At 53.0% G+C, this 27,791-nt stretch overlaps 1 protein-coding gene and 1 long non-coding RNA gene across 15 annotated transcripts in view; one reads left to right on the forward strand and one right to left on the reverse strand.

The window, feature by feature from the left end:
* Positions 1–27,791, forward strand: part of OTUD7B (OTU deubiquitinase 7B) — a 54,362-nt gene that overhangs the window by 9,910 nt on the left and 16,661 nt on the right. For 6 of the 14 annotated variants that reach the window (XM_042784637.1, XM_042784639.1, XM_042784636.1 and 3 more), the window contains 3 exons: positions 21,163–21,311; positions 25,598–25,768; positions 25,959–26,174. In XM_042784637.1, the coding sequence (XP_042640571.1) occupies positions 21,239–21,311; positions 25,598–25,768; positions 25,959–26,174 (460 nt within the window). In that variant the 5' untranslated portion in view covers positions 21,163–21,238. Of the gene's footprint in view, positions 1–6,592; positions 6,777–7,010; positions 7,121–16,048; positions 16,310–21,162; positions 21,312–25,597; positions 25,769–25,958; positions 26,175–27,791 lie in introns of those variants that run through there. The other 8 variants (XR_006164604.1, XR_006164605.1, XR_006164603.1 and 5 more) reach the window with 4 other exon arrangements.
* On the reverse strand, positions 7,314–9,069 carry LOC116962706. Its single transcript, XR_004407740.2, has 2 exons — positions 8,996–9,069; positions 7,314–8,867 (listed from the first exon to the last, which is right to left on the reverse strand). It is a non-coding gene; the product is annotated as an uncharacterized LOC116962706 (long non-coding RNA).

The raw sequence follows: 27,791 nt of genomic DNA on the forward strand, positions 1-27,791 counted from the left end.
CATGGGCAAAGCTGCGGCGGCAGCCGACGGCGATGCCGCAGCGGGACCGGACCGGCTACGGGCACCCAGCCACGGACAGCTCACACCTCTTTGTCACCCCCCCTCCGTGTACTGAGGAAATGGAAATGTCTGTGTACGTCGGCACATCGGTTCAGCGGTTGCCTCTCGTCGTACTTCTTAAAAGCAGCAGTCTTTCAACCAAAGAAATACCACGAGCGTTTCCCTCGAGCCCCGTTGCGCCCCATCAATGAGCGTGTTGTTGTGGCATCCAGGGGCCAAATCAACCCGTGGTGTGATGAGTCCGGCTCTGGAAACATGCCAAGAACTAGGCATTTGCTCCTATAAATTAACATCTTCAGTTCAGCAACAAAATCACCTTCCTCTTGTGTCAGTAAAAGGGTAATAACGTTAGTTAGAGGGGAGAGGAAAAACAGATCACTGCCAGAAGGGAGCTGAAACTCATGCAAACTTTGGAAAATAGGGTAGTTGCTTAGAAACAGTTGTGCCTGTATGTCTCGTGATGTTTTTCCTCCTCTGGTTTTCATTAATACAAACCAATTTTCTTTACCTATCTCTCTGCCGTGTGCAAGAAGATTTACAGCATCCCACTCCTGGTCCTGGCTCTGCATCTGGTTTCTGATGACTTGGGAAAATCCCGACCCTTTCCTGTGCCCCAGTTCGGACGCTCTGAAACGATGCTCGTGTCCGAGACATCTTCTGCCACAGCGTTCGGGTCTCCCGAGGAAAAGTGCTACATAAAAAAGAGAGGATCTTGGCAAGTAAAATAAGGCTTGGATGAGTTTCCATCTTTGAAGAGTTTCAGGCCTGTGAAGCCAAAAATTAGTTTGTTTTCTTATTAGTTTTGCTTGTCAGCTGCCATTTAACCCTCTGCTTTTCTAACGGAGTAAAAAAAAAAAGTTGTCGTACCATGAGTAGGCATGTCTTTTTTCCTACTCAATTATCTCTCATTAGTAAATACAAGTAACTCCATTTAACTGCCTTGGGAACAATTTCTGCATCTATTGAGCTGTCCTACAGTAAGTCTTGTGGTTTCCTGTTGGCTTTGGAAAATGAGCACACTTCATTATGTGGAATGGTTTACTTCACCTCATTATTTTTTCATAATCTTATTGTGCTTCTCCTTTTAACAGTGACGAGGGGGAAAAAAAAAAAAAAAAAAAAAAAAGGCAAATAAACAAGCAAAGGTCCTTTTGGGTCCAGAACCCTACCCACTTTCTTTTGAAAACTGCGTATATATGTCAATTATGTTGAGTTAATTGCCCACTCTGTGAGGTTTTGGGGGAAAAGTCAAGTGAGTTTTAAGGCAAGAAAAGCTCCTTCATAACCCCGCTAGCTGAGGCCTTTAAAAGTCTTCGCAAATCAGTCCGGAGCTAACCGGCTGAGCTCAAGTTAAGCTGGAAAGACTTTGTGGCTCCAATCCCTGGGCTTCCTCGCCATATATTTTTCTTCACTAGTCAAATGATTTCTGTACAAAGCCCAGACAACAGCGGTCCTGGGCTCGCGACTGCCTCGCCTCACTTCTTCAGTGTCTTGGTGATGCTCGCCATCTGCTCCTCCGTCTTTATCCCCCCTCCACTCCAATCCCTGATCCTCTTTATGGAACTCTTCTTATTTATCCTACCGTCCCCTCACAAATCCAGGCGAGTCATTGCACTCGGTCGAGACCGCGCTTTAATCTTCCTTTGTATCCGTGATGTCAAGTGCCGGAACGGTGCCGGTGTGTCACGCTGCAGACGCTGTAAAGACAACGAGCGTTTAACGGCTGCTTCAGCAGTCTGGCTGCCAGCCCCGTGCTGGGCTGGGCATTAATCCTGCTGATGACCGGCGCCCGAAGCTTCAGAAGAAAGGGAAAAACCTCTACGTTTTGCCTGTTGTGTGAAGTTCTGGGTCCGTTCTCGTCGCCGGAGGAGAGGAGGGTTGCTGCAGCGGAGCAGGCGCGTTGGGTAGCTCCAGCTCAGCAGCCAGCCTGAAAATTGGCTCCTCGGTTGGCCGCAGCGGGGCTTTGCTGTGCCGGGACGCTAGCCCGTGTCCCCGAGGGAGCAAACCCAGGCTGAACCTCGGGTGATGTGTCCCGGGGCACCCAGGGCTTTACAGCAAGTTAAACGAGCGCTGGCTTCTGTGCCACCGAGTCTGTAACCTCATATCAACATACATTTTATCTCACTCGCCGCAGAAAGGACAGTAATATCCAATATAGTGAGATAAGTGTGACCGGGGCTTTAGTTAACCTCTGGTTTTATGAGTTTTTAATTGGTTTTACAATGTTTTTTTAATTTCCAAAGCATTAAAAGCCAGACAGTCCACCCCAGCTGTTACAAAATTAAACTTAACAGTTCACGAGGGAGCCAAACGTATCCCAACAGACCCACAAATATCTCAGATTTGCTTCTCCTTTGGGCTTTTCCAAGGAAAAGGTCATACCCCGGGGTGTGCCTACTCCAGCAGAGCCAGATGTGGATTCCCTCCGCAGAACTGCAGCTGGCAGCTCCGACTCTGCCTCTCGCCAGCCCGGCCTCACCCTCGCATTTATCCCACGTCCCATCCTCCCTCTCACACCGTTTCTGACAATGATCCAGCTAAACTGAAGCATCACAAAGAAACTGAGTGAAAACGGGGTTTTTTCAGCTGAGTTGGTTGACGCCTTCCCTCTTGACTTCCCTCCTGGAGCTGGTTCTCTCTTCTTCAACACTCTTCTTTTTATTTCCCTTCTTACTTGAGAGCACCCCCAAGTCCACACCGGCACGTTTCACTGCCTCCCTCCACACCCAGCACCCCGAGGCCGGCCTGACGGCGCCCCATCACACCGGTCCCCCCTCCAGTTCCCATCTCCCATCCATCGCTCACGTCCCCAGAAGAACAAACACGTGGCGACGCTCAGACCCTGCGGATCAACAGGAGCCTGGAAAAATCCAGACTTGGAAAAATCAGGATTTTCACCTTCTGCTATTGGCAGTTAGGGCAGGATGTCGGGAATCCTGCTCTCCTTTGGCTGCCCGGGAACGCGCACGAGCCCACTGACCTCCCAGAAGCGAGGGCTGCCTCCCCCATTTGTTAAGTGACTGGAATAAAACTGGGGGCTGCTGGAAGGATTAATGCATTTCCATACGTGAAGTCCTCTCAAATCCTCAGATGGAAGAGTCTTTGGAAGTGCAAAACGCTATTATTCGTCCGGCGTGTGAGGAGCGACTTGCACAGGAGCTGCTGCGAGATTTCCAACTAGGATGATGTTCTGAGAAAGCTTTCCTCCAAACAGTAAAAAAAAAAATTTAAAAAAAAAAATCCATACCCAGACCCTGGAGCTGCTGTGGGTGGGGGAAACTCCGTGTGGCTCAGCGGAGCCGTCCCCGCTTGCGTCGCGCCAGGATGTGACCCCGCGTGGCACCACAGCGAGCAGCAGGAGCTGAACTACCGAGTCGTTTGCTCCCTGTCCCGGCGCTGCGCGGGGAGTTTAGCCTCGGTTCTGAGCCCGGCGAAGGGGCTGAGACCCAGGGCCGGCTCCTCCGCCGCGTTTTTAAGACACGGGCCCCGGTCAGTGTCCCTGCGAAGGGCGGTGCCGGAGCGATAACGCCGCAGTAACGTCACCCTTAAGTCAGCCCCTAAAATGGTTGGAAAAGCGTTTGTAGCTCAGCTGGTGGCTCCTCGGCTGCGTCACAAGTTAGCCCCACGCCTGCTGCCCGTCCTCTCCTCCAAAAAGCCCTTCCCCTCGCTCCCGCGCTGTGCAGACACGCCCCGTTTCCTCCCCCGAGGTGCCACGACGGATTTTAAGAACCATCCCGCACTCCCAAGTTTCACCTGCCAGAGCACCCGCCGACGGGGGTGACTGCGATCGCTGGACGTCTCGCAGGATCCCGGGACGAAGCTGCTTCCCCGCAGGCTCCGAACCGCGGTGCCGGGATCTCGACGTTGCCGAGCTCCGGATGAAATCGGGGCCGACGCTCGGGAGCGTACGGTCGCTCGCCTGGAGGCGCAACACCGGGAACAGCACCCCGGGGGCGGGCGGGTTGCACGGAGGAAAGTGGAGAGCAGGGGGAGCAAGAAGAGAGCCCTTGCCCATCCGCACGAGGTTGGAGGATACGGACGGAGAAAAGGGGGAGCTGTGCGCAGTCAGCACCCTTGAATGAGCTGTTTGAATCTCCACGATCCATTTGCAGCTTCTCCTTCAGGCCCAGCTTCTGCTCGAGCCCTCACGGAGACGTGAGCCCGGCCCGGGGCTTTGCAAACCCCCCGGCGCTAACCAGGAGAAGCTGCCGCCCATCTGCATCGATCCTCACAGCTGCGGCAGAGCCGACGCGACACAAACGCTCGTGGAAACTGCTCCGGCTGGCCTCGAGAAGGGGGGAAGCGGCGTGCCAGGCCCGGGGAGCTCAAAATCTTGTGAAAACTCAGCTCGAAGGGACGCTGAGGACGTGAAAAACCCCTGGGCTGAACTCATAAAACTGCTAACGCCGACGAGAACCAGGCCCAGGAGAGCGCGGGGGGGCTGCGGAACGGCTGTGGGTCTGCCCGGGAGCGGCCGCGTCGCGGGGGCCAGCTGTCACCGTCACCATCATCATCACCATCATCATCATCACCATCATCACCATCACCGTCAGTCGCCGTGCCCACCACGAGGTTTCGGAGGGAAGGGCAGTACCGGCGTTACCGATGACGGGTGCAGAGGCCCTGTGCATCTCCTCAGGGGGAAATCCGTTGACCAAACCATTTCTCCCAGCTGTGGGAAGGGTTTTAAACTAGAACTGGGAGAAAAGAGGCAAGGTTTGACTTAGATTTAACACCATGCCTGCCTTGCTGACCCCTTCCAGTCGCTCCAGGCAGCTGGAAAGAAACAGCTGATGGGAGCAGCAGGGGAGGAGGGTGACACGAAGCCCACCCGCACCGGCGTCGGGGACGGCTCGCCATGCCATCGCTATTGATCGCTTGGAAATCAGGGGCGCTCGGAAAGCCTCTGCTTTGAACAAACACTGCAGTGAGGAGGGGAAAAAAAAGGCTCCGGGGAGGCCAGGACTCCACGGCACAGACTGTTCTTTCTTTAGTGGACTTTTCTCGTCCCCTGACATGATAAACAATCCTTTTGTGCGAGATATAAACAACGCTAGGTTGCTGGCGGGGAACAAAGGCCGCGATTCAGCGCCGGGATCAGCTGAACGCTCCCGCATGACGGGCCCCACGCCGTTCTTCCCGCCCGGGGGGTTTGCCACCGGCCCGAGCAGCCCCCAGCCCCCCCCCCCGGGGCCTTTTCCCCACCGAGGAAAACGCGTTTACACGGCAGAAAGGCCGAGGGGGAGACGGACCACGGCGGCAAAGACGCCGGCAGGAGCTCCGCCGGGATTTCCCGGCATGTCCCGACACCCCGCGGCGGAGCTGGCGGCGTCACGCGTCACCCCACAGCGAAACCTCGGGTCTGGTTTTGCGAGGACACGCGTGGGCACGCGCGCGCGTGTGTGTGTGAGTGTGTTTGTGTGTGTGTGTGTGTCCCTCACCCCCCCGGTTTGGGGAAGGGACCCGAGCAGCAGCGCCAGGGGCCACGTTTTCAGTGTGTTTCACCCCTCGGCCGCCGGCACCCACGGCACGGGGGATGCCGGGTGTTCAGCTGGGTGGATGCGCCGTCGGCATCGTGTCCCCCCCCCCCGCTCCCCACGCCGTGGGGCAGAGGGAGAGGCGGTGTTCCCGCGTGCCGGGGGTGGGGGGCACGGTGGGGCCCCCCTGCAGCTTTCCCTGGAGGTGGGAGCAATTCCCGGCGGGACCAGGCGCCTGCTCCTCGGCCTCCTGGATTCTGGGGTTCAGGCCCCACACAGCCCCCACGCTGGGGGTTCAGACCCCACGGGGGGGTTACAGACCCCACAGGGGATTACAGACCCCACACAGCCCCCACGCTGGGGGTTCAGACCGCACGGGGGGGTTACAGACCCCACAGGGGATTACAGACCCCACACAGCCCCCACGCTGGGTGTTCAGACCCCACAGTGGGGTTCAGGCCCCAAACCAGGGGTTAAAGGCCCCACACAGCCCCCATGCTGGGGGTTCAAGCCCCACAGGGGGGGTTACAGGCCCCCCAGAGGCCCCACACGGGGGGTTCAGACCCCACAGTGGGGTTGAGGCCCCACACTCAGGGTTACAGACCCCACAGGAGGGGTTACAGACCCCCCACAGGCCCCACACTGGGGTTGAGGCCCCACAGGGGGGGTGACAGACCCCACAAAGCCCCCATGCAGGGGGTTCAGACCCCACAGGGGGTGTTACAGACCCCACGCAGGGGCATAAAGACCCCTCACAGGCCCCACACTAGGGGTTCAGACCCCACAGAGGACCCACACAAGGGGTTACAGAACCCACACAGACCCTGCAGTGGGGTTGAATCCCCATGGGGGGGGGGTTACAGGTCCCCCAGAGGCCCCACATAGGGGGGTTCAGACCCCACAGCGGGGTTACCGCCCCACGCGGGGGGTTCGCGCCGCTCCCGCCCAGCCGCAAGAGGGCGCTCTCCCGCTTCCCCCCCCAACCTCCTCCTTCCTGCGCAGGCGCAGTGGCCCCGCCCGCGGGGAGGGCGGGGCTACCCGGGGCGGGGCGGGGCGGCCGCGTGCGCCCGCCAAAGCGTTCCGGGCGGGAACGGGGGCGGCGCGGCGTTCCGGGCTCCCTTCCCGCCCCCCCTCCCTCCTTCCCCCCCCCCCCCCCGCCGCCCTCCGCACCCCCCCCCGCCGGGAGCGCGGCCGGGTCCGCTCCGGTGCTGGGCCGCGGGGCCATGGAGCCGCGCACAGGTAACGCCCGCCCGCTGCCCCGGCGGCGGGCCGAGCTCGGGTTTCGGGAAAGTTTTTAACGGGGCCGGGCCTGGGGGTGGCGGCGGCCGCGGGTCCCGCTGGGGTCACGGCGCTGCCTGAGGTGGGGGGGGGGGGGGGGGGCGCGGGTACCCGGGTATCGCCCGGGTAGGGTTGGGCTCCCGGTGCCGGTTGGGCCCCGGGGGTTTGGGGGGGGGGGGGGGGGGTTTGGGGCTCTCGCTGCAGCCGCCTCGGCCGGGGAAGAAGGGCCGGGGGGGGCACGGACGACCGTGGCCCCCACCCGCGTTCCCGCCCGATGAACCGGCCCCGCAGCCCCGCAGCTTTTGGTGGGTTTTGGCTCCGTGAGGTCGATCCGAATCATTTCGGCTCGGTTTAAATCCCCCCCCCCCCCCCCGGGGAGGGGAGGGTGAGCCCCGGGGTCTGCGGGTCGCTCCGTCCAGCGCCCGAAGTGGGAGTAAACTGGAACGGACGGTGGGGCGGTGGGCGCTGTGTTACGAAAAGACTCGCACGTTGCGGTGATTTGGGGCCAAATAATTATAATCTGGTTACTTCTCCTCCGCTGCGTACCAAAGAGGATTGCGACCTGGAAATCCGTGTGGCTTTGCGATCCCGTGTGTTGCGTTCGAACCGGGGCGAGCTTCGCTGCCGGCCTTCGTCCTCGTGCTGAGGGTTTTTGCCTTTCGGGGGGGGGGTGAAAAAAAAAAAAAAAAAAAAAAGCTGCTTTCTTATTTATTTATTTATTATTTATTTGTCGTGTGTGGCTGTTTGAAGGGGTGTTAGCACGCAGATCTGTGCCTGACCGCTGGGGCTGGGGCTGTGCTTGGCCGTACGCGAGCTTAAAAAACAAGTCTAAGAGTTTGCCCGTCTTAATCTCGGGAGGAAAGGGAGTTTCTCGTCCGGCTAATTACAGGTTCCCGTGGACTCCGTATGCTTCCCTTGTGGGCGAGGAGGCTGGCGGTGACTCACCGGCTCGAGCATCTCCGACAATCCCATGCTTAAGGGAAATGTCTTTGCACCGACGCCGTGTCGTGGGAGTCGCTTACGCAAAGAGCGCGGTAACGGGACGGATCCTCCCAGGATTACACCGGGGGGAGAGCGTGGCCCGGCCCTGCCGCCGTGCCTCCGCTTACCCAGCTGTGAAATGGGCTCACGGCGGCGGCGCCGCGCGCGCGGGGGTGAGTCCCGCGACGGGGTTTGCCTGGGACTGGGGGCGGGGGGGGGGGGGGGGATGATTTTCGGCTTTGAATTGCGAGGCTAATAAAGATGTTATCGTCGGCTTAAGTCGCGTAGCCGGAAAAGCCAAACCTGACGGCTGGAATCCTCCACATCAGATCGCTGATGATGTCAAATTTCTTCTTCCTGCGTGTTTCCAGCCTCGGCGAAGGCTGGATCGCGGTCGCTCCCGTTCCTGCGCCCCAGCCGGACTCTTTGGTTTGGGTTGGGGTTCGCTTTCTGCTGCGCCTTGCTTCCCCCTTTAAAGTTGGACTTTAAAGCATCGTGGCAATTTTTTTCTTTTTCGCTTCTTCAGAGTGTTTAAAATATATAAAAAAAAAAAAAAAAAAAAAGCCTCATGGTAAGACTCAGATTAATAGTTTCAGTAGAACAAAAGCTTCTATTTAAAGTAGGTGTAAAAGGAAAATAAACAGTTGGTGCGCTGACTCGTGGCATCGCAGCTTTCACCTGCGCGGAGCGGGGCCTGCAGGCACCGAGCTCCTTTCTGCCGATCGTGAGTCGTTACCCTGGTGCAGTGAGAAAAACCTTTTTTTCCCCAGGAAAAAAACAAGGGCCGTTCTCAACGGAAAAGGCAGCAGCGAAGCCGCCGTGCCGTGGCTCGAGCGGCGCGCGCCTGCGCTCTGTCGGGTTTGGGGGAAACGTGACGGTTGAACTATTTGAACGTGCGTTTTTGCTGCTTGAAGAAATAAGCTTACAGAGGGCGGCAGCTCAGGGCGTTGATGGTTGGTGCATCTGGCAGGGTGGTCGGGCGAGACGCTCGTTCCCAGCCCGCGGCTCGGAGGAGCCTGGCGCAGAGCCGGCTCTCGGTGTGCGAGCGGTGGGTGTTACACGTGCAGATCCCTGCCGGAATGGAGGGAGGCAGGGGTTGTGCAGAGGAGTGGTGCGCCTAAATACTTACAAAAGATCAGGCTCGTGGTCTTTTTTTATCCCTTTGTTTTTGTTGGTTTAGCTTTCTGCCGAGAGTTTACCGTGGTTCTGGCGAGTCCCGGCGGCTCGCTGCCGTGCGGTTGCCCGGGACGGGACGTTGCTCCGGAAGGGATCCTCTCTCGCCCCGGCTCCGACAGAGCTTTTAGTTCAACTGTGAACTCATCCCTTCAAAAATAGGCTTACCTGGCAGGAAGAGGGCTGGATCAAAATACGGTGGGGAGAAAACGATGTGAAATCTGCCGTGGCCCGATTTGCGGAGGCGCTGATAGCGAGCGTCCCCCCGGGAGGCCGGCGAGGACAGCGAGTGCCGGGCTCCACGACACCGGGGTTTGCGCTGGAAATAGTAGTGGCCTGATTTAAGCAGGTGGATTTGTCTCAAACTGAATTTCCTCGCACGCGGCCACGGAGAAAACTGTTTATTTTAGATAGGTGCCTCGTAGTTGGCTAAACCAGGAAGAGAGCCTAAGACGGGTCCTTTATATAATTACTATAATTCTTGGGAGTGTAACCCCGCTCTGAGAGCGTGTGAGCAGCTGCTGCTGCGCTCGTCAAAGGATTTAACAGCTTTATCATTTCACAAATTTGATAAGGAAGGACGATTTTAGGAAACTCTGCTTTGCACAATCATTTCTTCACCTTCCGTTCCTGCCGCTGCCGTCCCTCATCCTAACGAGGCGGTGAACGCCGCCCGGTGAAGCGTGGTGTGTTTATGGCCAGTCTTTACAGCCCGTCATTCCACGCAGCCGCAGGATCCTCGCCATCAGCTCTGGTTTATCCCAAACGTGGCCCCGCTTTCGCCCCTGGGTGCTGCCTCCCCCTGACCGAGCGTCCGGGAGCCGTGTCCTCACCCGTGGGCAGCTTTCAGAGGTGAAAAGTTGGTGCTTAAGTGGGAGAAAGGATGCTGTGAAAATTAGACCTTGCGTGCTCAATAACCATCCTTATTAATTACTGCACTGTAATGACAATGCTTTTTTATTTTTTTTTTTAATGTAATACATGATCCGCGTCGGGCTTTGAGCCGTTGTTTTGCCTTCAGGACCTAACAGAAAGTTCAGGTTTGTAATTTATCCTGAAAAGCACAAACCCTCTCCGAAGAGGAATTGATAAATAAGAATGATGGTGGTGTGGGTAGAGCCTCAGACTTAATAAAGCTGCCGTGTTTGTGTTGGAGACTTTTTCTGGCTTTTCTACAGCTTGGAGGTTTCATTCCTGTGCGGCTGCCGACGTGTTCTTCAACCTGAGTTTTAGTATAATCTGTGTGTTGAAATTAGCACGGGTTGTATTTAGAGCAAAGGGAAGCAGGTGGTTGTAGCTCGGCAAAACAGGGTAAAGTTTTTCTTTAAAAGCAGTTAAGCATATGAAAATCGTCACGTTTTTATAAACCGTCACTGCGACTCTTGCTTAACTGCTGCTTTTCTCCTGCTGACTCTTGAGCAGCAGCATCGTTTTAAGGATGCCTTTTCCCTGCTGGAGAATCTCCGTTTGCGGGGACGGTGCGCGGTCCTGAGGCAGCCTGGAGGGTGCCAGCAATCTGCACGAGGCGGGAGTGGGGTTTCACCGGAGGGGAAATCTCATCCAAGAGCTACTCGCGCCTGTAACCTCAGCGCTACGTCCAGCCTGAGCGCGGGCTGCCTCTCGCATCGATTTACAAATATTCCTCTTTTTGCGTCCCCCAGCGCCCGCCCTTTGGGCAGAAGGAGCTGGCGAGCTCGCAGGTTTTCTCGCACCTTCCCTTTTCACCGGGAATCACCGTTTTCGCTGCGCCCCGGCAGCGGAGGTTAGGTGGTGATCCGCCGGGTTGATTTTTGCCATCGGTGAAGCCAGAGCTGCGCAGTCCGCGCCCCAACTCGCACAGCACCTAGTCGGAGCTTAGCGGCTCTGGTGAAGGGGTCAGGTCAGGTCGGGTTCGGCACGGCATCGCTAATCCCGGCTCTGTGTTTTGGCTGTTCTCGCGCGCGTTAGGTAACCTGCCGGTGGCAGGTCGGGGAGGCAGGCCGGGAAGGAGGAGGAAGCGAGGAACCTCCCTCGAGGACCTTCAGATCTTGCTGGTTTGGAGCCGAGCAGCTTATTTTGCTGGTCGCTATTCTGATAAGGCTCGTTAAAAAAGAGCAGGGCTTGGTCAGCTCAGGTGTGGGGCTGCTTACGGCACCGAAGGCTCGCCCATCTCCCCTCTGGGTTGCACATGAGCCCTTCGTCGGGGGGAGGTTTGCAGGGGAGGGCGAGCCAGGCTCGCTTCCCTCTGCGTTACAGGTAGAGGGCTGCTAATTACACGTTTTTTTGGGGGGTGGGTTTTTGGTTTAGGAGTTCGCTGCGTTGCGGCTGGCTGCCTCGCTCGCGGGAGCTTCCTTCTGGTGGAGGTTTGCAAAGCAAAGTGCGGGACTGGCGGTGGGGAGCGAAGAGCTGCTGCCTGGGTCTGGCAGGACGAGAGCTCTCCGGGTTTTGGCACTTTGGGTCTCCCCTGAAGGTACCCGAGGGCTTCGGAGGGGCCGTCTTGGAGCTCCTCTTGTCCTTTCTCCTGCCCGAGACGCTGGGACGCGGTGGAGGTGCCCGGCCAAGGTCGTGCGCTGACTTTGTGCTTCTGGGACAGGAGCCCTGGCGTCCTGACTCGCGTTCCAGCCCTTGTCAACAAATCACGTGGCAAATCATAGTTTTAGGCTCCTAAAATATTTCTGGAGATACCTTTGTAAACGTAGCAAAGGCCACGTACAATACAGGAGTTCCAGATCATGTTTGAGGCTTAGTTTTGATATCAGAACTTAAAAATATTTTTTTTTTTTCTTTTTCTGAAGTACATCTTCTCAACATGATTGAAATCGAAACAAAATAAGAGAATTAAAGCCCCTTAAAGTTATGATCCTGGAACTGATAGTCCATCTTTCCTGTTCGGTGGACTGTATTTGTTTCTGGTGAAATGCTTATTTAATTCAGTGTGCTTAACGATTTCCTTTTTTTTTTTTTTTTTTCCCCCCACTATTACGCTGTGGAAGACACGAGTGCTGAAGCTGAGGTGCATTTATTTTACCTTGCTTCCTTTTTATTTCTTCCCTTGGTCTCTTCTAATTTCCCCGGTCGAGTTGGGGCAGGAAGCACGGTCCTGCAGTTTCTCCAAACTGCCGCGGAGGCCCGGGATGCTCCGCACCCCTCCGGCCTCGCTTCTGCCGAGTTCCTACCGAAACCCGGCAGATTCATTTTGGTGGCGTGTCGTCCTGCGGGGAGGATGTGGGACGCGAGGAAGCTGCGGGTCGCTTTGCTTCCGTGTATTTTTTTTTTTTTTTTTTTTTTTCCGACTTTACTCTTGTTTTAGATGGGCGTTTTGGTATTAAGGGGTTTGATTTCCCTTACCAAGGTTTGCAGGCTTGTGTGGAGATTAACTAAACCGGGCTTTCTCCTCGCTGCCCCTTTCTGAAGGGCAGAGGCAAAACCGGACAGGTCCGTGTTGTTTCACCGCCTGGAAGGACGAAGGTCTGAATTAGCGATAGGTGGAGGCATCCTTACGGCGCTTCAGGATGCCCGGCTTTCACTCTCTGTTTTTATGGGTGTGGTGACCAAGCAAGAAATACTGTTTGTGTAAGGATCAAGCTTATTATAGTTCAGAGCTAGGCGTGACTCACGGCTCGGCGTAATCTCCCCACTGCATCGCTCCACTGGAAAAGTCGCTGCGCACAAGCCCTGGTGCGAGCTGGGGGGGGGGGGGGTGGGGGGGAGAGCACGTGAACGTAGTGCTAAAAATCCCGGACAGAAGCAGCAGAGAAGCCAGCAGGTAACATAATAAAATCATCCGTGGGTGGGGAGCTGGCAGGATTTGGAGTGTTGTGGTGTAAGACTTTGCTACTGGTGTTTTCTCGTGCGTTGAACTCACCGGTGGCACGGGCTGATCGTATAGGTTCTGCCTCTTGAAGACCCCTGGGATGGGTCAGTCCGGTCCCACCTGGTTCGCCCTTTCTTTGTCGTGTTCCTTGTTAGCAAACGGCCCCATGCTATGACGTTGGCATGCCCAAATCTTAAAAAAAGAGATATTTTAGTAACTAGGCTGGGAAACACACCTCCCCAGCCCCAAACTCTGCTTAAAATCAGCATCTATGTGGTGCGAAGGGAGTATTTAAATGCACTTGAAGATGAAAGTTGTCTCTGGTTGCTGTTGTCTTTTATGATGTTGACTTAAAAGCTGGAGTTTAAAAATGAGAGAGGTTGCACATGGGCTTTTGACGCAAAAGGAAACGTTTTCCTTGGGCTGAAACTGTCAAGTTTCCTAATATAGTTTTGGTTGCTGTGTCCTGCTGCCTCGAGCGCGCAGGAAGCGGATGCCCGAGCGCTGACACCTGCCTCTGGTTTTTGGTTTAGTCTAAGATCAAGTCAGACTTGAGGCACCTCCAAGAGCCTGGTCCTGCACGGGTGGTCTGGGCTCGACTTCTCGATCCTGATGCGAGCTGGGACTTGGGGGGTTGGTCACTGCAGCACCAGCGTGTCTCTGGCCAGGCAGCTTTTCTCAGACTGGCTACGAAAATAAATAAATACTGAGTTTCGTTTCTTTTTCTATTCAACCTGCTTTTGTGCCAGAACTGAAGATTTCACGCTATTTTGCCAGTTTTGATAAGATTGGCTTTCAGAAACCAGGGCAGTCTTATTGTAAAAGCAAGCAGAATGATGAAGGCTCCTAAATATTTGCAATCCAGAAGGCTCTTATCAGGGCCGTTGAGTGAACGGTTGTGAATTTGCATTTTCTGTGCTTTCCTCTCGTATTTGCTCACAACTGATAAAGCAGCTGGTGTGGTGTGGTGCCAAGCAGAAACATGGGAAGAGTTTGTGGAAGCAGAGCTCAGTACATCACCGTAAGGTGACCCAGGAGGGTTAGTCTGGTATTGAGGAGTCTGGTATGAAACCTCATATTTTTTGCAAAAAAAAAAAAAAAAGGTTTTCTCCCAGGGGAGTCATCTGCTTGGTTAGCTGATGCTGATGGCTTGCTCCTCCCGCAGCTCGTAGAGGACCACGCTCCGCAAGTACGACAGCGTGTTCAGGCACGAGGTGAGGTATTTCCAGCAGCAGTGAACTCAGTCATCCTTTATGGACAGGAAAATTTAAAAAAAAAAAAACCAAAAAAACAAAACAAAAAAACCCCAAAACAAACCAAAAAAAAAAAAAAAAACAAAAAAAAACCAGCAACCAAAAAAAAAAAACAACACAAAAACCCCCCAGTGAATCAGCCTGAAACCATTTGCTGGCAGTTCCACAAAACACCTGCGGGTCCAGCGGGGGCCGGTGCTGCTCCCTCCCAAAACCCCCACGCGTGGCACAAGAGGGGCTGGGGGCTCCTGAGCGCTGCTGCTTCTTGCTTTTGTTGATTGAAGCAACGCTCTGCAGCTTTTATATATATGTGGTTTTTTAAAAAAAAAAAAAAAAAATCTCAAGGTGGAGAGTAATTTGTTAACACACTCTTAGCTTTGTTTTGAGCCGGCGTTATTTAAGCCACATGCAGTCAGAAAGGTCTTACACCTTGAGTTCGTGTGAATCTAAAAACCGAGGGGCGAAGAGCAGTTCAAACCGAATTACTGCACTTCGGCCCGTGGCCTTTGGGGATGCGATCGACCCGAGTCCGTGGGATTTAAAATCCGGTTCGTCTGAAGGAGCTCGCGCGCGCGTGGAGGAGCGGGAGGCGCTTGCTGCTCGGCTTGGGCGAGCTGGGGTGGCAGTTCGGGCCGCGGGGGTGCCAGCCCTCCCTTGGGGCACCGGCGGCCGTGGGTGTTTTAAATCACATTAATTAGCAGCTCGAGTCGCTCTCCCTGGAGCTGTGGGGGGGGGGGGACGGGACGGTGGCTCCTTGCAGGAGCACGAGGGGCGCCGGGAGCGGCCACAACCGGCACCCCGGCCACCCCAGCACCCTCACCCACGCACCCAGCGTGTCCCTGGGGGGGAGGCTGTTAATGCTGAGTGGTTCTCGCCCTGTAAACTCCTGCCTTATGGTGGAGAAATGGCTGCAGGCAGCAGCAAACCTGCACCTTTCCCAATCGGGTCGTAAATTGTTTTGATAAGCTCTGATAGCGGCGGCGGGGGGGGGGCTCGGTGAGGAGGGGGGTCCTGGAGCTGGCGGCCGGGCGCGTAAGAATCAGGCCCTGGGCATAACGAGGTTGTTATTTATTAGTCTTGAGTCTTGTGCTCTTTTGCAGGTGTGTGTTTAAAACACTGGCCTGGCTCTTGACCTCTGACTAGGAGGTGCATGCAATTGCTGGTTTTAGTGGGTTTTTCCCCAAGATTATTTATGAAACGTCCAGTGATGCCCTGGCTGAAACTCTTCCCGGGCTCATGTTTTTGCTGCCTGACACTCCTGTCTCCTGCCTCTGAAACAAGCCCGTGAATCCTTCCAGTGCCTCATAAGGGCGAGGCTTAATTAAGGTTTTTTTTTTTTTTTATAGCATTTTACAAGCATTAGCTAACTAAATATTGTGACATCCCTATGGGGTAGGTGTTTTTTCGCTTACCCCCCAATAAAGCTGTTTCTGTCTGCGCGGGGAGTTGCGTCGGGAGGGAGATGCTTGTGAAACGAGGTTCCCAGTCGTGCCCCGTTGTTGAGGGCAGCCCATGCCCGATGCCGTGCCGAGCCGCTCTGAAAATACGGGGATTCCCAGAGGTTCGAGGGTGCCAGCGTTACCCCGTGCCTGCGTGACGCATCCGATGGAAATGTGCGATGATGTCGTAACGATATTCCTGGAGATGTGAGCATCCTTCGACACCGAGCGGCTGTTGGGAGCGCTGAGGGTGCTGCTGGGGAGGCCTGCTGGTCTTTAAAATGTGTTTCTAAAGGAAACTGAGGATGGAAAATGGGGTGAACGCAGCTGCTGCGTGAACTGTGCTGAGCTTCTTACCCTATTTCTTCTCTTTGTGGTACTTGGCGAGAGATTGGGGGGCAGGTGGAAGGGGCTTGGGTGCCGCTACTTGGGATGAGGGAGGAGAAACCTCAGCCCTCTGAAACACCCGATTTTATCTGGACGGTGATACAGCAAATTCTGGGGAAAAGCGGAATGCCAAGAGCTGAAAGATGCCACTGTTTGCCTCGAACGTAGGGGGGGATTTTTTTTTTTTTTTTATTTATTTTTAATCAGGAGGCACCAGACGCGAGCGGCGCGACTCCCGCTCCGGTCCCTCGTGTTTCGCCCGCATAGTTCAGCGCTTGCATCACGGCAGAAGAGGCGTTGGGCTCGGAGGATTCCTGACAGTCTAGGACATTGTGGTTTCTAAAACGAGGAGTCACGCACGGTTCAAAGACAATATTGACACCATTGTCAGCTCCGGGGCTCGGTCGGTGCGGACGCGGTGGAAGTCTCCGTCTGAGCTGCCGGTGCTGCCACCTACACCAGGAGAAGGTTTGTTTTCTCGTGATCTTTTCCTCTTTGGCCTCTTCTACCTTCTTTAGCTTGCGCTGTTTGTATTTAAACTTTAGCTTCCTTGCACTGCCTTTTGCTTTGGTTTTGAGTTTGTTCCCCCAAGGGTTTGCCAGTTTTTCACCCAAGCATGCCGAAGCGTCTGAGAAGCCGTGTGCTCTAGCAAAAGCCATCAGCAGAAGGACTAGTACCCTCTTTACGGTTTCAAAAAACCTGACCAAAAGCAGTTGGGATGAAAGCCTCCTGTGAATTTAATGCTCCGCGGTTTCTAGTTGGAGGGCAGCGTCTTGTAGGAGGCTGCGATGAGGTGGACAATCCGTGGGGTTCCGTCCAAGCGTTCAGCCTCCCACCGGCGCGGGGGCTTGCCGGTGAGCTCGGAGCAGATGCCCACCCCGGGAGAGAAAACGCAAAGGATACGAGGAGACAACCAAAATCACAGAACAGCCCTGAAGGGGAGCGAGCTGGGAGGAGGTGACTGAGCTACGATGCCGAGAAAATGAAGATTACAACTGAGGACCTGATGCCCAAAATCCCACATTCTGCAGCGACCAAACCAGCGCATCAATCAAACGCTTTATTCCCTTCAAAGCGATTTTTTTTTTTTTCTTTTTCCCCCTCCATATTTGAAGGTAGAGCTGAACGGGAGGGAAAGGGCAGAAATGCGCTGCATCCCTTGATCTTGCTTCTCGTGTTCGTAGAGAGATGCCTGAAATGGGATAACGGCTGTCCATTGCCAATCTGGAGATGGGGCTGGGTATATATTTTGCAGCATTCCCCCTGTCCCCCCCCCCCAAAAAAAATATGCTGGGTGCTGCCTAAACACCCACTACTGCGCTGCCGCTCGACGCCCTCCGTGCCAAATAGTTTTCCTGACGGGGTGCAAATAACAATGTGTGATTGTACGCTGCCCAGCAGTGCGGTTATTCAACTAGAAATTTTTTTCCCAGATTTCGCTGGGAAGGAAGCACTCGCCTTCCCCCGTCATCTATTCTGGTCCGCTTTGCAAATTTTTGGGAAACCTTGTTCACGGAGGCCACGCCGAGCTGCAAATCCTCCGGGCTGACGGAGCGGAGCTGCCTTGGCATCCCCAGCCCTTGGGGTGCGACGTCAGTACTGCATTTGGCAAATAAAGGTGGTTTTATTTTTTCTGGGCGGGGGTGGGTTGGGGGTTTTTTTTTTTCCCCCTCCCAAGTTTTGAAAACCTCAGCGAGGGAAGCACAACAGCTCCCCTGTGAATTAGTTGCTGTTTTTTCTTGGAAAAAATATGAACTACACCCTGGCAGGATAGCGCAGGTACGTCGCCTTTGGGGTCGCAGGCGATGGAGCATTTGGGGCCGGAGCGTTTGGGGCCGGAGCGTTTGGGGCCGGAGCGTTTGGGGCCGGAGCATTTACCCCACGCGAGCGGCGGTTGTGATTTGGGCCGCCGTGCGATATTAGCGCCAAAAGCAGCAAGGGAGTCTTGCTCCTCGCCAGAAAAACGATGGGGAGGAGGTGATGGGACCTTGTCGAGACGGGAGGATCGCTGCCAAGCGTTCCTGCCCCCCTTCTTTTGAAGCTCTGAAGAGCGTGGTTTCATTCGGAGTCGGTAAGGAAGCCTCGCCGATCCTGGCCCCTGCGCACCAGCCGTCGCCTCGCTGTAAGTTCAGGGCTTATTATGTTCCACACTGTCATTTTCCCCCTCTCGAATCAAGATTTTAATTATCTGAAGAGCCTGGAGATACATATTCTCAACTCCTTTTTGTACCTGAAAATGCAATTAAGGAAAACACGCTGCTTTTCCAAAACCTGACATTAGTGGCTACAGCTCTGCAGCCCGGTGGGGGAATTAAATGAGAAAAGCTTCGAGGGACGCACGAGATGGGGAAATATCTCAGAGAAGCTTGGGGAGTGTCTGAATTTAGGGATAGTGGCATCTTCCAAAGCACGCTTTGTTGGTGTTGCTGGGTGCTTCCTCCCGTAGCCAGGCAGTGCACGGGGAATCTGTCTAATTAAAGTCTTTGCAAATTAAGGCAACTCGGTTTTGGCTCTTCGCTGGTAGAAAGGGGGAAATTTGGACGTCGTCCTTCCTACGTGGGGGGGGTGGATGGCAGGACTCGAAATTCGGCTGTTCCTTTGTGTGCAGCCCTAGACAGCAAAAGCTTTGGGTGTACAGGGCATTGCGTTTGATGGGGCTTTTTTTTCACCTGGAATAGCTTAAAATGTAAATATTTAGAAAGTACCTTTCCTCGTTAAGTACTGATGATGAAGTACTTCTCAGATCGCTTAAATGGGCTGTATGATAATAGAAAAACCCTGTGCTGTGGGATACTGGAGCTTTCTTTGGTGTTTCAGATTTGCAACAAAGCTGGGTAATAAAAAAATCTGATAAACCACTTTGCTAAAGATGCAAATTCATCCCAAAAATCTCTAGAATGCGAAAGGCGGGGCAGGCGCTTTGCATCCACCTCGGATGTGCTGGGGCCGTTCCTCCAGTATTTCCAGGCAACTTGTTTTTGTCATCCTGTCGCCCTTTTTTGTCTCATTCTGATGAAAAACCGGAGGAAAACTGGCACCCTGGGGTGTTTTGGGGTGAAGGTCGTGCGACGGCGATGCTGGCCACCGAGCGATTTTGGCTGGAGAGGAGAGGCTGGATTGTTTGGGAAGGTTAAATCGTGGCTCTTCACCATTTAATTTGCTTAATTCCTGCTGGTGTGTCCCGCGAATAACTGTCAGTATTGCAGAGATCGTGGAAACAACTGGGTTTTGGTCTTAAATACGTTTTCTTTGGCACATTTCTGTTTGCAGGGTATTAGGAAAGCTCGTGTATGGATTATACCCAGCCGTGGAAGCGGTCGTGATAGCATCACACCTGCCCCCCTGTGTATTTATGGGGGTTATTTGGGTGGGCTTGACCCCCACAGCCTTTGCTGGGTGATATATTGGTGGTTGCAGATCTCTCTGGGCTTGGATTTCCTACCTGGTAATGGAAGGAGGGAAGAGGAGAGCGCGTTTCCTTTGCACAGGAAAGAAAATAATAACTAACATCTAAAGCTGGAGGGAGAGAGGATGTTTCTTCATTTGAACCCCGGCGATAAATCTCTCCAGCAGTTCATCACCGTGTCGTCGGACCCGGAGTTTTCCATCTGTGTTTTGCCTGACATTTTTGAGCGCGAGGGAGTTTGCTCAGTAATTGCAAATGCCATCAGTTAGCGGGTGGGGGCTGTGCTGCTGCTCTTTTCCTCCCAAAAAGCCATGCTCTGCTCCGTGTACTTTTTTTTTTTTTTTTTAATGCTGAACCCACCAGAAGGAAGTTACCATTTATTACAGTGAATTTTCGTTTAGAAACTGTTCGCTGTTTCTATAGCTCTTGCCAGTGGTTAGAGGATGCAACGTGCGGCTTTTAATTAGGGATGTTCCCTACATCGTTGACGGGGCAAGAGCAAGAATCGCCTGCCAAATTTTGCTGTCTGAATACGCTTGGTTTTAGGATTGCCTTCAGCTGACAGTAGCCCCGAGATTGCTCCGGCGATAAAAGAATATTAAGTAGTTTTTCTGTGTGCATGAAGTTAATAAGTATATGATTAGCGAGCGTGGAAGATAAGAAGAATGGTATTTAACCAACAAAGCCAGGAAATTCCAGATTAAAGCGTGGATGTTTAACTTGCTGCTCTTGGGGTTTGGGAGTTGCGTGCCGTCAGGGAGTTTTGCCCATCTGTAGGAATAATCCTGAAAAGAGATGTTTTTAAGGCACCCAGTGAGTTTTGCCCATCTTTAGGAATAATCCTGAGAAGAGACTTTTTCCAAGGCACGAGGAAAACAAACAGATTTGTTTATCTTCCATCTAATCCTGAAATTTCCTGTCAATACAGCAACACCTCCCTCAACCAGCCTGACAGATTTTTTCCCCTCTTCTTCTCATGCCAAACTTTCAGCTCGGGATGAATTTTTTTTTTTTTTTTTCCCCAGCAGTTTCTGTCCCTTGACAGTAGAGTTTTTATCATAACCCTTTAACTGCAAAAAAAATCCAGCAGAGCTTTTTGCCCGGTCCAGGCTCCCGCGGCTGTGCGCTGCTCTCCAGTTCTGCCTCGAGGAATGCAGAAAATCAGGATTTGAATGCACAGCAAGAACACACACCTTTCTGAATCTTAGAAACTGCTCAAACTCAAGCTTTGCGTAATATAACTTCGGACAGGCTGGTTTTGCTCCCTTCTGGGAAGGAGGTCTGGACTGGTGCGTTTATTTTTTTTCTGCAAGAAGAGGAATTGTTTGGGGATTTTTTTTTTGCCTGAAAGGGACTTTTTGTTTTGTTTTGCATAGGCAACATCTACTAATTACAGCATTTCGGTCATGCTTTTATTTCCTCTGCGCACAACCAGGGTGCTTGAAGGAAGACTGCCTGCCCCGGGGAGGGCAGGGATGCTGAACTCTCTGCAAATATATAAGGGAAACTTTCTGCCACCAGATAAAGTCATTTATGCTCTTAGCTACTTGTCCATGATTTCGGAAAGAAAAGCTCCACCGCCTTTGAAATGAGAATTGGGGTTTTTTTTCCTGAATTTGCTGAGTCCTTGGTATGCCCGTCATTAGCAGAGTTGTTACAGCCTGGGCGCGTGCAGGGAGAAAGCAGCAAAATTAGGTTGGTTTTTTTTTGTGGTTTTTTTTTTTTGATCCCAATTATCAATTAGTGAAACAGCCGTCCCGAAGCACAATTAATGTCAGGGGGGGAGGTTTATTTTTTTTTCCCCCCTCGGCACCTGCCATCGGATAGTTCCCGGCCGGCTCGGAGGCTGCCTGGCCAGGCTAATTATTTTATACTTTGTCATGCGAGCCGCGCGCGGTGTCGGTCTCGTTCCTAGATTGATGCCGAGGTGCTGATCCGGGCGCCGCCGACCCCAGCTGCCGGGAGGAATCCATGAGCGCACGGCCTCGGCTATGGACATCGTCCTGTCGGATTTTGTTCGCTCGACGGGGGCAGAGCCGGGACTGGCCAGAGATCTCCTCGAAGGTAAATAAAATGGGGAATAAAAGGAGGGAAGGAGGCAAGGGGCGGCTGACGAGGGAGGGGGGGGGCTGGTAGGAAAAAAAGGGGTTGCAAGAAGGGCTGGCCAGACCCCGGGGCTGGTGGCTGGTGAGTGCGATGCCGGAGATAGTAAAGCCCGTGCCCTCGGCGGCGCGGCGGGTGGAATTCTGCCGTGGTTTCTCGTTACGCGTCCATCAGGTAATGAATTTCAGATGCTGGGGAGGAGAGCGCAGCAGCGGGGAGCGCGGTTTCCCTGCCCTTCGTCCTCTCCGTTCGCCTGTGTTGTTCGCTGCGAGCGGCAAAACTTGAGGGTTTATTTTTCTTTTTTTCCCTTATAGCAGCGATGCCTTCAGAAGGGTTGAAGGAATAGCACGAGGTGAAGGCTGCCCGTGTTTTCAAACTAATACGGGGGTAATTATAGAGGCAAAACCGTGCTGTTACTGGTATATCTTGTTCTGCTTGTGAAGGTGGTTTGATTATGCTGATATAAATTACTGTTTTGTCGGTGCCAGTGACCTCTCCTGGCAGAGCATCCCCTTAGAGCCCCACTGACGCCCGGCGTGGGAGGCTCCTCCTGAACAGGTTTCAGGCGATGGGGGTGCTCAGGGTGCTCGGGAACTGTGAACGCAAGCACCCTCCGCGTTCATCGTTTGCTTTTTAAATGGGCAGGGCAGCCCTCGAGAGCCTCGGCACGCCGCGCTGGCAGCTTCCCAGGGCTCCACCTGGTCTTCTAAGTGTGCGTGTGTTTGCTCTAAAATAACAGCGTGATGTTGGCTTTCTCAAAAACTCCGTAAGGTGGAGAAGTTGCTCATTAGTGATCACCTTTAGTTGAAGGCTGCAGGTAATTTTTTTTTTTCACCCTGTACTTACAGCGATGGGAAGGGTAGAGGAGAAAGAATACCGGGTCTTAATTTTGGGGCTGTAAGCTTGCTCGCGAGCGTTGCCTTTGGGTCAGTGTTGACAAAAGGATGGTGAGTAAATGCTGGCATGTGCTGGAATGCTGGAGGACAGAAATATTGCATGAGAAGCAGGGCTGTTTGTACGTAATTAACCAATCTGTAATTATAATGCAAGACCATACTTGCTGCGTTTCTTCCTCTCGTCCCTTTTCTTGTATAATGCAGCTCATTTTTGTTGTTGCTTGAACCCAGGACCGGTTGATGCTCCTACAGCATCTGCACCGGCTCCCCGGCTGCTGCCGCTCCAGATGCTCTCGCAGTGATGAATTCAAAGCCCTGAAATTGTCTCTAGAATCCGTGTCTTTAGGCAACTTGCTCCACCTCCTTGGCTCTAGCTCTGCTCCTCGGCTCGGCGCTTGCAGCATCGATTCGTAGCTTTTTCCCCTTCAAAACTCCCATTTGCTTTGCTGGGGTCGAGGCTTCACCCTTTAATTTTGACAGCCAAGCGTCGTCTCGGCGGAAGTCTGGCGAGTTGTGGGTTTTGTGGTGTGTTTAAGTTCTGGTTTCTGAATTTAGGTTGCTTTGTTTCATGTCAGGATTTCTAATCCTATCTTTCGGAAGGAATATTTAGGTTTGCGATAGAAAAGGTTAAAGCAGATATTCCCTCAAACTCTCCATCTCCCGCTTGGCGCATGGGTTGATTTATTTTGACATCAGTAGTTTCAGCTCATTTTCATGACGGGTTGCTGCCATTTCTCCTCCAGCCTTGGTGGAGTTGACAACTCCAGGGGTGAAAATGAGGGAAAACACAGAGATTTTTCTTTTTTGGTCAGATATTAGGGGGAAGCAGTCAGATAAAAATAGATGTATGAAGTGAATTATTCAGATGTGGAGTTTGAGGGCGGTGTGAGTGATTCAAGTCACGTTTCCTGTATGTGCATTGAGTTTCGTGCACGTCTCAAGTCACTGGCTGGCGGCGACGGACGTTCTGCTGGGGGATGGTCGTCTCCATCATTCTGTTCTCCAGCACCGCTGGAAGCCCGTCGCCCCGACCACAAAGGGCTGCAGCGTACAAATGCCCCCAAAGCTGAAGAACTGGGGGAGAAGAGGACATAGTAATTGGGAAAATTATTTAAGTTCTGCTCTTTGAAATCACCCCGTGTTCTGGCAACGAGAGCTGTAGCATCACGTGGCAGACGGGCTCTGGGTCGCTCTGTGGTTGAACTCGTGGTGTCCCCAGGGAACACCCGTTTTCCTGCCGGAGGAGGGAGCCCCCTTTTTATCACCCAAGCACCAGCAAAACCTCCTCTGTGCAAAAGTTTCCCTGAACACCTCAAACTGCCTCTTTTGTGCTTGCAAAAAAAGCACCAAGTCCACCAAAGACACCCTTTCCAGGGGCTTGCAGATAATTGTCCCGTAATAGTGGGGTTTAGGAATCCTTTTGGCTGCTGTTGGCTTGCATGGAGTTTCCAAAGCTTAGCTTTTTTTATTATTCTTTTTTTCCAATTTCTGAAGCAGCTGCTGGTGAAGATGTTTGGGGATTGCAGCTGCAGTGGGTCGGTGTCACCAGCGTGGCCTCCTGTCACGGACATGTTAAAGCCAATAGCGATGCGACAGCAAATTTAATTTTAATCTGATGGGTCATTCTCATTCCTTGATACTGATTCATTATTTTATTAAAAAAAAAAAAAAAGAGGGGAAAAAATTCCCTTTGACTCAAAAGGTAAAGCTTAAAATAACTTTCCGTTTGGAGTCAGTCATTAAATGCTGCAAATTACATCTCTCAAAAGAATTTAAATACTCGAGAAGCGTATTTCCTTTAGGGAGTTAGACATAATGACTTCTTTTATTGTCTGGGAGCTATCATATAAACCTATTGGTGGTTTATATATCTTTCCTGTAGTGGAGCTACTATATGTAAAGTTGGCTTGCTTTCTACACTGTCTGCTAACTTGCTAATTTAAGAGCCTAGATTAACAGTGATTGTAAAAAAAAAAAAAAAAAAAAAAATCACAATTTTCCTAAATGTAAGCCATATGGTAGAGTTGGGGGGTTTTTGCTGTGTATTCTTGCCTTTGGAAGACAATGGCTTTTCAAAGGTCAATTTATTGCATACTGAAAGACTGTGGCACATTAGTATATATTATGTTCTCGCAGCTTGCTGGGTAGTGTTAAAAGGAAATGGAAATGCTTTAAGGATTCATTCAACTTCATGAAGTTCAAGCTGTTTTGCTGAATAATTTATCTGGCCAAGAATGTCAGGAGCCTTCTGAAAAGTCGCCTGGGTACCGCCTGGCCTGGCCGGCACCTTGCTTGCGTCTGTATTTCGCGCGTCAGCTCAAAAAGAATTGGGTGACCCTCTCAGCCCAGGCAGAGGGATTTAAAAAGTCCTGTTACAAATCATCAGCTTTTAAAGCTGCGTGATTTCGCTCGGGCATTACACTGTGAGGACGTGGGGGGAAAGAGGGCTGGCGGCTGTGAACTTAGGCAGCCAAGAAGTGGTGCCTGCCTGGCGGTGGCTGATCTCCGGGGCAGCCGGAGGGTTGTAAAACAAAGCGCTGGGTGAGACCAGAGGCAGCTGGCTGGTCGGTTTGTACAGATGCTGGTGGACGCGACACAGCCTGGACCTTCCATTTCCCTTTCTTAAGGGCAAAATTATGTTTATTCTACTCCGGTCCCGTGCTCTGTGCTCGGTGTATGCTGTTGTGGTGACCCTGCCCTTCTTCGTTTTGCAGCCAGGAATCATATTCTGGCAAAATGGTATCTCAGGCTAGATCTAAGGCAGGAATCCTTCTCTGTGCTGGGGGAGAGGCGCTGGCCCTGGGTGCCCAGAGCAGCTGTGGCTGCCCCCTCCCTGGAAGGGTTCAAGGCCAGGTTGGACGGGGCTGGGAGCCCCCTGGGCTGGGGGAAGGGGGCCCTGCCCGGGGCAGGGGGTGCCACTGGAGGGCGGGGGGGGCTTTAAGATCCCTTCCCACCCAAACCAGCCTGTGATTCTACAAAAATTTGAGGTCTTTGGACCTTTGTTTAGGTTTTGCAGACGTCCAGCAGCCAAGAGCAGTAGCTCCCTCCAGGCTCTGGATGAGCCTCTGCACACCCGAGGTGTAAACCGTAACCTGTGCCCGTAGAGCCAGCGCTTTATAGGCACTTCAGGTTCGTGGTTATTTCTCTTCCAGAAATGCAAATCCTGGAGAGAAATATAGCAACCAGCTGAAGGAGTGGTGCTGCACCCCACTTTCCTCCTTGATTCGGCTAGATGGCCTTTGTGCTTCAAGCTAAACCACACTCTGACTGGGGTCTAGTGTGAATCTTTGAGGGACTGACTTGATTTCTCTCTCGTGTGCTGGTGACCGCTGTTGTTACCTTCCCATCCAGGCAAGAACTGGGATCTGAGCGCAGCCCTGAGTGACTTTGAACAGCTCAGGCAAGTGCACGCCGGCAACCTACCCCATTCCTTCAACGAGGGACGCAGCTATAAACCCCCGGAGAAAGAGGCAGCCCGTCCCGGGCGACCGCCGCTCCAGCGGCAGGATGATATCGTGCAAGGTCAGTGTCACAAAAATGATGGGGATCAATTAAATCTTCCTTCTGGTGCCTGGGACGCTTACACGCTGGAGCGCTCCAGCCACTTGCAACCACAAAAATACCAGCCAAAAGCAGCGATTTGATAATTGCTCCTGTGAGGTTGGGGGCTCCTGCACCGTTCCAGGTGTTTTTTTTCATCTTTCCCTCGCAGAAAAACGCCTGTCTCGAGGCATTTCCCACGCCAGCTCCACCATCGTCTCCCTGGCCCGGTCCCACGTCTCCAGCAACGGCAGCAGCGAACATCTGCTGGAGATGCCCATCTGCACCTTCCAGCTGCCCGACCTCACCGTGTACGCCGAGGACTTCCGCAGCTTCATCGAGCGAGACCTCATCGAGCAGTCGATGCTGGTGGCACTGGAGCAGGCTGGTGAGTGTTGGGTTGGGTTGGGTTGGTTTGGGTTGGTTTGGGTTGGGTTGGTTTGGGTTGGTTTGGGTTGGTTTGGGTTGGTTTGGTTTGGGTTGGTTTGGTTTGGGTTGGTTTGGGTTGGTTTGGTTTGGGTTGGTTTGGGTTGGGTTGGTTTGGGTTGGGTTGGGTTGGGTTGGGTTGGGTTGGGTTGGGTTGGGTTGGGTTGGGTTGGTTTGGGTTGGTTTTTAATGCCGATACGGCGCGGCGGTGGCAGTTTTGCGGCGGTACCAAGGGGAGCGAGCCCGAGGCCGCAGAGAAGCGAGCTTGTCGCAAGGCCCCGTATCGGCTGGGTATTATTTCAGCCCTTTTGAGTAAGGCTCTGCTTCGCTTTGCCTCCAGACACTGAGTCTAAATAAATTCTGGGTGTCATCATCGCTCATGCAGCTGAAGGGTAACGCATAAAGTTGCATTATCTCACCCCCCTGAGCTTCCCTGTGCCCTGCATCACCCTGCCAGCTTTACTGAGGGAAGGGGGAAAAAGAAATTCCTGCGTAACACAACCAGTAGCTCATCACCCCTGACAAATATTAGAAGCGATTACAAACACTTTAGATCGATGATGCGTTTTTACGTGCTGCTTCAATGCGGGAAAACTCGTCTGCTGGCTTTCTGTTTGCCCGGAGAGGAACCACCTTACGTGTGCAACTGGATTTGTTTTCCAACATTTCCTCCTGAATAGTTGCTAGGTGATCTGTAAATAAGATTTAGCTGGTGAATGAATGAGATCTCCGGGCTGGCGGAGAAAACCTAATACGTGTTACCAGGGGAGCTTACGTGGGGTGGGGGCAGAAGGGCCACCAGGCGAGATCTCGGGAGCCTTAACACCTCCCCTTTGTTTCTGACACCGACGCACATACCTAGAAAACTATTCCTTCGGAGATAACCTGTATTCTTAATGTCAGATTTTAGCCCTCTCCTGCTCGAGTGTTCCTGTAATAAATATGCTCATGTTTTGGAAATGAGCACTCGATCCGAGCGATCTCGTTACGGCGGCGCTGCCGCCCGTCGACGGCGAGGCCGTGGCGTCTGATGCAAATAAAACCAGGCTGATGTACAGCTGGGCGGAGGCGCGGGCTCGGGTCGCTCGGCCCCCCTGAGGGAACGGGGGGAGGGGGGAGGCTGCTCCTGGGCTGCTGAGCTGGCGTTGCCATTAAGTAATTGGTTTCCAGAAAACGCCTTGTGAAGACTAAAGCGCAGCGGCGTTTTGTGGGTGGGTTGGTTCTAAGTGGGTGTTGATCTTTACTAAAGAGCTGTGCTGCGGAGGGAAAATATCCCAAGCTGAATTCGAAGTAAGGTTTTGGGCCTGGTGCTGTGAGCTGTGGTGACTCCCGTTATTAACTTACTACGTGCTGTCCTTAGGGGATTGAGCAAATATTTTATAGACCAATAAACGTTGAGATACTCTTCTCCTTCTATCCAGAGATCCATTTACACCGCTGTGGCAGAGTAAGAGCGCTTTAAAGTGGTTGTAAATTGTAATGACATCCTCTTGGAAAGCTTTTAACGTGCTTAGAGTTGTGTGAAAAGGTCTTGGTGGAGCTCAAAATTTGGCCCTTGCCCCAACTTTAGCGTTCTTTG

This window comes from Tyto alba, unplaced genomic scaffold (assembly GCF_018691265.1).
Source record: "Tyto alba isolate M040663 unplaced genomic scaffold, T.alba_DEE_v4.0 Super-Scaffold_8, whole genome shotgun sequence".
In the NCBI taxonomy this organism is placed as follows: Eukaryota; Metazoa; Chordata; class Aves; order Strigiformes; family Tytonidae; genus Tyto; species Tyto alba.